A 9717-nucleotide genomic window follows, 5' to 3' on the forward strand; every position below is an offset into this window, starting at 1 on the left:
AACCCTATTGACCTTTGGCCTCCAATTGTGACCTTGACCTTTGAGCTAGGGGTCCGGGTTTTGCGCACGACATGTTGCCTCATCATTAGGCACATTTGTGCTAAGTAATATCAAAATCCCTTCATGGATGGCAGAGTTATGGACCGGACAGGAAAAAAGCCCTATTGACATTTGACCCCCAATGGTGACCTTGACCTTTGAGCAAGGGCTCCGGCATTTGCGCATGACATGTTGTCTCATCATGGGGAACATCTGTGCTAAGTAATATTGAAATCCCTTAATGAATGACACAGTTATGGACCGGACAGGAAACAGACCCTGTTCAATGCCATGTTAACATTTGACTGCTAAGTGTGACCTTGACCTTTGAGCTAGGGGTCTGAAAGTTGTGCATGACACATTGTCTTATTATGAGGTAAAATTGTGCCAATTGATATTAAAATCCCTTCATAGATGGGAGAATTATGGACCGGACAGGAAAAAAGCCCTGTTGACCTTTGACCTCAAATTGTGACCTTGACCTTTGAGCTAGGGGCGCGGGTTTTGCGCATGACACGTCGTCTCATCATGGGAAACATTTGTGCCAAGTAATATTAAAATCCCTTCATGGATGAAAGAGTTATGGACCGGACACGAAACAGACCCTGTTCATGCCATGTTAACATTTGACTGCTAAGTGTGACCTTGACCTTTGAGCTAGGGGTCTGAAAGTTGTGCATGACACATCATCTTATTATGAGGTACAATTGTTCCAAGTGATATTAAAATCCCTTCACGGATTGGAGAGTTATGGACCGGACAGGAAAAAAGCCCTGTTGACCTTTGACCTCCAATTGTGACCTTGACCTTTAAGCTAGGGGTCCGGGTTTTGCGCATGACACGTCGTCTCATTATGGGGAACATTTATGCCAATTAATATTAAAATCCCTTCATGGATAAAAGAGTTATGGACTGGACACGAAATTGCAGACGGACAGAATGACGGAATGACGGAAAAGCGCATTCCTATAGTCCCCGAAACTGGTTTTCAACCAGTAGGGGACTAATAATGGCACTGTGGGTACCTTAAAATGATTATTTTGTACTTACGAGATATAAGTTCACATTTCCATTCCATTGCCAATCTTTTCGCTAAAGTTGTCTTTCCAGCCCCAGGTTTACCAATCACAACAAAACATGTTGGTTTTGAATGCAGGAATCTCAGCTCCGTCTGAAATCACAGTCATCATGCATTAGTGTTGAATCATTGAAAAATACAGCTGAACCTGTGTTAAGGGTCACCTGTAGTTACCATCAACTTGTCTCAAGCAGCCAGTAAGGTAACTTCTTAAATTGACTTTTTTTTTAAATTTCATTCATTGACTTAAGCAACCAGATTGTGTTGCTCCCTTTGCTGGCTGCATAATACAGGGTTTGACTGTATTACTGAAAATATGCTTGTGAACAATAATAGTAGAAAAACATACTTCATATACTGTAAGGCAACAAACTAACAGTTACATTTTCAAGTCTAAAGTAAATTTGCCAGGCTTGTACTAGACTTAAGATTTCATGAAAATTACTATCATGGCATCAATGTATTCAAAGATAATTTGAACATTTTTTACAATGCTCATCAAATTTCAATTCATTTTAAGATGATATTCAATCAAAAAAATCTAAATATTACTACTTATTTGTATTAATTTTATGAAACCATGATAATTAAATTTTCTTTTTAAATTGATTTTACCTCATCTTCATTGTAAGGATCATAATCAATTTTCTTCAACAATGCCTCCATATCTTTAGAATGTTGTGAGGAATTTGATACACTGACAGCTTCCATACTTAGTTCCCCTTCCTGGGCCCCTGTTTCCATATTTTGTACTTCTTGATTCTGTGCTACAGGGGCTGTTGTCTCTGTACTTTGTACTACCTGGCCAGGATCTGCAACCTCGGTCTGACCAACTTGGTCCTGTAAATAAAGACACTTGCTGTAACTTTCTGGGCTCATATGGTCATAGTGCTCCAATCAAATTTCAGTCAAATCAACTTAAGTATCAGTACTATAAATCAAAACAGTGGAAACTAAGTATTAATTTAAAAAAAGAAGCCTATTTTGTAGGGCTGTCATTGATTGGGTCTTAGGCATATCGACGATACCGATATATCAGAAGACAATTATCGATGATACATCGATATATCGATTATTAAGTTAGATTAACAACCTATTTGTTCATATGCATACTATATACCTTCCTGTAAATGCTGTTTTTCGGCGAACGCCGTCTAAATTCGTTTTCGTTACCTATGCCTCGTGACTTCAGTTTGCAAATCAAACTACTTGATAACGCATTATAGATAATTTATCAAAATGGAAGATTTATGCAACACTCTGCCTGATTGGACGAGAGTGTCAATTTCTTTCACTCTGTTGATTGTGCTACGCTGAGTGAAATGTAGACAAAGCGTTTATCCTAAACGACGCTGTTCACAGTTTTAAAGCTAACTTTGGCTCAGTATATTTAGCAAGAATATTGATATATCTCAAAATGATAAGTAAGTTTAATAAATATGATAAAAACCTGTTCAAATAACAACATATATCAAATTAAAGAAAGAGCCGAATACGGTCTGCGTATCACATGAATAAGGGTGTGATAAGAGTCTTTTATGTAGAGAAGTGCTTTTTAAAAGATTTTCCTTGTTATAATTGTCGTCTGTATATGAAAAGGTTTCTTGCTTTTGTGACTTATTCAGATTGCATATTAAAATGAGTACTTGTTTGCTTTGATATATTTGTTATAAGTTATTTAACTGATTTATTATATATGAATATTTTTCTTTAGTATGGTATGCAAATATTGAACTCAGTTGAAATCTGTTTTATTATATATATGCTATATAATGACTAAATCTCATTACACTGAAATGAAGGTACGCTGCATACAGTTTATCTATGTGATATGACTACGATCAAACTTTGCTTATGGAACAGAAAGATTGAAATAATTACAATTGTATGTTTCGCTTGACCTTCACCTTTTTATAGGTGTGACATCATTGTCCAAAGATTCATGAATAGCGGATATGCATTTGTTAAAGCGGGATCAGTTGGCCTATTTTAGAAATAAATAAAAATAATAAATAAATAAATCCTTTAATTGATTTTTTCTCATGTATTCTATTCAAACTTGATTTGTAGTGTCTTTATTAGGCCCGCAGCCAACTTTGTTCAGCTGGGACATTTGATCCCTTTTAGGGGCTGCTAGAGCTAAAACTAGAAATGCCTTTATACAGCGTCTCATGAACAGCTTGGTGGATCTTTGTCATACTTGGTCTGGAGTATCATTATAAGGTCCTCTTCCAAATTTATTTATATAGGAATTTGGGCCCTGTTAGGGACCACTATAGCTAAAAGTAGATATGCCTTTCTTCGCATTAAACACTAAAATGTAATGGATTTTTATCAACTCGATGTGTACCCTTACAGAAGCAAGCCTCTGTGGCGTACATGCTGCGTATTTGCTGTGTATATGCCGCGAACACAGTAGTACGCCAGAGGAGTACATTTTACATACACCGCATGCCGCGTACATGCCGCATACTATTTCGACGAGTACACAGCATGTACGCAGGAGGTCACTAGTACACTTCAAGTACGCAGCACAGACTCTGAAAATTTAAGGAGTACACTGCATGTACGCAGGAGGGACTTGTACAAGAAAGTAGTACACTGCATGTACACCGCAGATACTTTGAAATTTGTGCAGTACACTTCATATATGCGGGAAAGACTTGTACAATTTCTTTTGGCATTTATACTTAGTTTTTTTTTATAAGTTAAAGTCTGAAGTAACCTTCATATACGTGGGAGGGACTTGTTCATTTTCTTTTGGTGTTTATACTTTGAATTTTTTTAGGTAAAAGTCTGAAGTACACTTCATGCAGGAAGGATTTGTACATTTTTTTTTTTTTTTTGGAAGCAAGAACTTGATTTCCAAGTAACTTTTATCTTAATAGCATAGAATAGTTCAGATTACCGTTATTCTGAACAATGAAAATTTGCCAAACTATTTGCAATGTTCAAATTTTGTGAAGCTTACATCTTAGTGATTTCTGAGCTGCACCTTGCATGCAGTGTAAAAATATATTCTTTTTCATTTTGAATTAATCCTGGAGCTTTCTAACTTGGATAATTGAAAAGCCTTATTTGAACTTCGTTGCATTACATTTTGTAATACATGAAATAATTACCAAGATAATGCCTCAACAGTGCCCGAATGAGAATAATTAATAGCTCTCACTGTTATTTGAATACTCTTAAGCAAAACACCATTCTATCATGTTTTATAAAGGCTTTAGTGCTCATTATGTTAACTCATTAGGGCCTCACCAAATTAAAAAGTTGTTCATCGGATATGCCGCTCATAAATTTTCAGAACGTTTTTGGCTAATTGCGCTCGCCCCATTGGAAAAAATCAGTCCAAAATTTTTTGGGGTGCTACTTTTTACGGACGTAAAAGTGCATAAATGCTTAAATAATTCCAGTCCTCGATTGTTCTCAGATGGATTTTAATCAAAATAAATACATACTACGTACACATAGTCTATAATAAATCATAACACTTATATTTAGTTGCATTAAAGTTGTTTCCCCTTGATGCAGTTACGCCATTTTCTTCAAATGTTTACCAAATTACATGCTACAAAAATTGATTTATTTCATTGAAAAGTGGATGAAGAAAAGCATACTAATTTATTTGATAACATCAATCTACGTTATTTTGGTAAGGGTAAATACTTATTGATGCATGTCACTTATCTTTTTTCTGTTTTTTTCTGTCCAAATGATCAGCATTTGCATACGAAAGTTGGTGGGGTAAGGAATTTACATTATCACAGCAGTTTCGCCACAAGAGTACACAGCATGTATGCAGCAGGAGTACACAGCATGTACGCCGCAGGACTCTGGCCAGGAGTACACAGCATGTACGCCGCAGGAGTACACAGCATGTACACCGCAGGAGTACACAGCATGTACGCCGCAGGGGTAGTACACCGCAGGCTCATATGCATGTGAAAAATGTATGTGCCGCGTATATGCTGCGTACTATTTCCCGCATACTAAATTCCTCCAGCGTACATCCTGTGTACTATGTAGTCCACAGCATGTACGCAGCAAGTAGTACGCGGCAGAGCTCATTTGCATGTCAAAAGTGTACTACAAACGTACTATCGGTGTATGTGCTGTGTATATCCTGCGTACTATTTAAAGCCCTTGATTTCAGTACACATCATGTACGCATCATATACGCTGTATGTACACAGCAAGAGTATGCAGCAGGCCTTTTTCTTCTGTAAGGGTAACAATATCGTAAGGTCTCCTGCTATTTTGTTACAAATGGGGATTGGGACCAATTTAGCTAAAAATATAAACACGTTTAATGACCTCTTCTCATGAACCGCTTCATGGATCTTCATCAAACTACTGCTGTAATTATCCGTCTAAGGATAAACGAAACAAAATTGCAACCCTACGAAACCTTTGCGAAAAATTAAAAGAGAACCATTTAAATTGTTAAAGTGCGGTGTTTAGTTTTGCAATTTGAAAAATGTTAGATGAAAGATGAATGTTAGATGAAAAATTCATAAACTTGTTTCCTTATTACAATTCGCCGACCATCATTTTTAAAGATATTTCTTGTTAGTTTTATTGCCTACTTTTCATATTACTGTTTGATTGTGTTGTATTTGTATTTATGAAAATAAAAGAAACAAATAAAAATTAATAAAATCTTTCATTTTTATTTTGCCTTCACTTCTCTTTTGCATTTATCTAAATTTACAACTTTGTAAGCTTAATTGTTTTTGAGGGTCTGAGTGTTTATCTGGATAGTTTTTTCTCTCCGTAAGATATCGATTTTTGAAAATGGGAATCGATAATCGATCGACAAAAAAATATCGTTGATACATCGATATCGTTTCTATCGATGACAGCCCTACTATTTTGAGCTCTATTTCTTGACAAAGAGACTTTAAATCCGTGAACAAGTGACACTAAATTGCTGAAAGAAAACACTTAAATTTTATATACATTTAAGAAAGGTCAGTGGGGAAATTTCATGCTTCTAATTAATGTAATGATAACAAATACATTATACATATACCAGAAAACATTCCTAAAAGATTTCATTTGGGAATTTCCAAAAAGAAATAGGAGCACTTGCACTTTAGCAGTCCCTATAATAATAGTAGTTTAAAAAAGTTTATGTCTTAAAAATTAAAAGTTATAAGGGGTAACTTTATTTTTAGATGAATTTGTTTTGGGGCTGCTGCCCTCATGTCCCACACACACCAACTTGCAGCACAACTTCTGGGGACTGCTTAAATGCATTATACCCCAGATATATGCTTCAAATATGGACGTGACAGGACAGCGAAAGTCAAAAGTTATCACGATGTCCCAAAACATCCTATTTGGACTAGTTTGCTTCGTGATTTTTTTTATACACTGCAGGTGATAGAAACCCGATGTGTGTTAATCCTTCAATCTTAAAAATAAATAGAATTTTGTTTAAGTTTGTTTCCTTCACTGGCTTCAGTTTTATCCAAAGAGCTATAAAAATAAATAGATCGGCAACTTGAAAGGCATATAGAGCAAATCTCGCCAACATCAAGTGGGAACTGAATGAGATCTCGTTTTACCGGTATATGAAACAGACAGCGCATGTCAGCATGGTGCTGAAACAGTCCAGCATTATCTTGAAGACTGTGTGCTACATGAAGAAGTGAGGGAGAGATTAAGACTAGAATTTGCTAGATACTGTGGAGTATATTCGTTCAATGCAGAACTGCTACTCCAAAGAAAGAAAGATGACCCTTACACTGAATGGCGACATTTATTGAACGAGATGCTCTGCAGCTTCATAAGTACCACAAAGCGTCTCATGAACAATACTGCCTCACGTTAATTAAATTTAGTGAAATACTACCTGAGTGAAAATTATACCATGAAGAAATACCGATGTGACCGACTACCAGAGAGACATTCGAGCCAATCAGGGCTCATGATTCAACGAGAAGAATAAAAATTTGTGTCGTGAAAAACTTTCTATCAGATCATTTGTTTATAATGATAATGGTGTCTTTTTAATGTTATTAGTATTTTCTACACAGGGATGGAATGAATTTATAATTGGAAGTCTGAGAAATCAACAGTTGTCATTTGAAAATTAGACCCGATTCGGTTTATTACTTGCCGGTAGTTTCGCCAGTGTAACACTTTAATAAGCCTCTGTTGATCACAAGTGTTCTTTGTCAGCAAACGCTTCAATAAGATAACGCGCTGACACGAGCTTATGCGAGATTATCTCCTGTTGCCATTCTGTGTATTTTATACTTCTTTGGTTTTATGATAATGAGACATCCAGCACAACATGGATAATCAGTCGTCTCCATAACTCAGACCGTTAACAATTCTAGTAAACACTTTTGTTTTAATCTCTTACCCAAATAGTATGGCAAGAAAATGATTGATTGGTATCATAGAATAAATGGCCATTTTGCACGGTACATAAACACGATCACATCACAAAATGCATTTTAGCTTAGAAACGGTGTGTTTCACGCGGCATTATAATCCCAACTACTCCACAAAATAAAATAGAAGTTCTACCTCTTCAATGTATGTAATAGAAATTTTATATTTGTTGGGAATGATAGTAATATTACTAAAATTCTTAAAAGTTTACTTACAGTTTGGCCAGTGTCCGCCATATTTGTTTGGTAGCCAAGGAAATTCGTTCTTGTCCGTTAAATTCCGGTATCTACCGCTGTTTTCATAAAACTCTACCGTACCATACCCCCATATTTCAAAGAATAGGAAACGTTTACATTTAGTATAGGGCCCGATTTGAAATTTCATCAAAAGTGAGGATTTTTTTGTGTAACCCCATGACACACAAATTATTTGGAAGTGTCTAGGGGTACGGATCCGTACCTCTAGAATCTGATTCTAGAGGTACGGATCCGTACCTCTAGACAAGCCTGTTAGGGGTTTTCTAGGGGTACGGACCTCCGATTTTCTAGAGATTAAGGGTCATTTACATTTCAAATTTTGTTGAAAATGAAATAACAAATAATTAAAGACTTCATCAGAATTCACCTTAAACTTGGATCTAAATGGTTTACAGATAACAACGTTCACCCGATTTGTTACATTTTCTTTCGAAATGTAAATAACCGAGGAACACTGAATAAATCATGAGGATTCAAACTGGCAGAAAAAAAAAGTATAAAGATTAAAAAAAAAAAAGAGTTAAATATCTTGGGGAAAAACTATTTTTAATGATAATTAACCCTTAGGGTATTTATGTTTTCCACACATTTGGTAGCCGTTACGAGATACAAGGGACGTTTTCACAAACAGTTTCTTTTACTTAATGTCGGTTAATTGATTATTAAACAATCAGTTCCGTGCCGATTATCATTATATCTGGCTAAATAACAAAATAAATAGGTGCATATTATTATGCTTAATTTATTTTTTTCTGCTGAATTTCAAATAGAATTCATTTAAGGGTTATAGTGGACGCAACTTGACCCCGATGGTTGACCTTTGTATTATAATACATAATGAGGCACAACCTATTATTGAAAAGGAGTGTACGTAAACCACGAGCTGCATGAGAAAGTGGAAATATAAATTTGTGCAATTCTAAATTAGTGTATTGGAAAGTTTTAACTGCTCAAATGCAAGTATACATACTTTGATACTGCACTGGATTCAAACATATTCCATATAAATATACATGGCTACCCTCATCACCCTTTATTTCTACAATGAAATATTCGATATGAATAATCAGCCGAAGGTCAACCATCGCGGTCAAGTTGCGACTACTATAAAAGCACTCATTTATCTGTTATCAACAGTTAAAATTTATTTTACAACAAACTTATCGACACGGAACAGAGTATTCATTTGGAGTTCCTCGGTTATTTAGGTTTTGAAAGAGAAGGTAAACAATCGGGTGAACGCTGGTATCTGAAAACCATTTAGATCCAAGTTTTAAGTGAACACTGGTTATGTCTTATTTTTTATTTCATTTTCAACAAAATTTAAGATATATATAACCCTACATATCTAGAAAAAGGAAGTCCGTACCCCTACAAAACCCCTAACAGGCTTGTCTAGAGGTACGGATCCGTACCTCTAGAATCAGATTCTAGAGGTACGGATCCGTACCCCTAGACACTTCCAAATTATTTTGGCAGTGGCTAGGTAACCTCCGATTCTAGGATTACGGAAGTCTATGAGGATAGGCTAGGATTACAGAAGTATTTAAGAGACATCAAATATATGTTAGGACATGCATAAGTGATGTTGTAAACATACTTATTTCACTTAAAATAACGATTTTTCATGCCTGCCGTATTATTTCGTGTTATCGATCCGCCTTTTCGGGTTAGTATAATCTTAAACGATATATTTAGAAAAAAAGAAAGAAAAAATTAAATAAAAAAGGAAGAGAAAAGAAAAAATAGAGAAGAAACAATGAAAAATGAAAGAAAAAATGCAAATTCATTAATATGAAATAGTAACATAACCTAAACAAAAAACAAAATTACAACAATAATTTTTTAAAAACGATTATTTTTGGTGGAAATTGAAAAGAAAAAGAAGAAAAAATGGGTCATGAACTGAGCGGCTTCTCGTGGTGTGGCCAAAAT

The 9717-nt window shown here is 35.4% G+C and overlaps 1 protein-coding gene across 1 annotated transcript in view; it reads right to left on the reverse strand.

Moving 5' to 3' along the window:
* The window catches only part of LOC123552773 (adenylate kinase 9-like), a 57023-nt gene extending 49144 nt beyond the window's left edge, over window positions 1-7879 (reverse strand). Inside the window, 3 exon segments of the mRNA XM_053540794.1 lie at window positions 1090-1210; window positions 1733-1957; window positions 7741-7879. Of these exon segments, the coding sequence (XP_053396769.1) occupies window positions 1090-1210; window positions 1733-1957; window positions 7741-7761 (367 nt within the window). The 5' untranslated portion in view covers window positions 7762-7879.
* Between the last annotated feature and the right edge of the window lie 1838 nt (window positions 7880-9717).

This window comes from Mercenaria mercenaria, chromosome 4 (assembly GCF_021730395.1).
Source record: "Mercenaria mercenaria strain notata chromosome 4, MADL_Memer_1, whole genome shotgun sequence".
Taxonomy (NCBI): domain Eukaryota; kingdom Metazoa; phylum Mollusca; class Bivalvia; order Venerida; family Veneridae; genus Mercenaria; species Mercenaria mercenaria.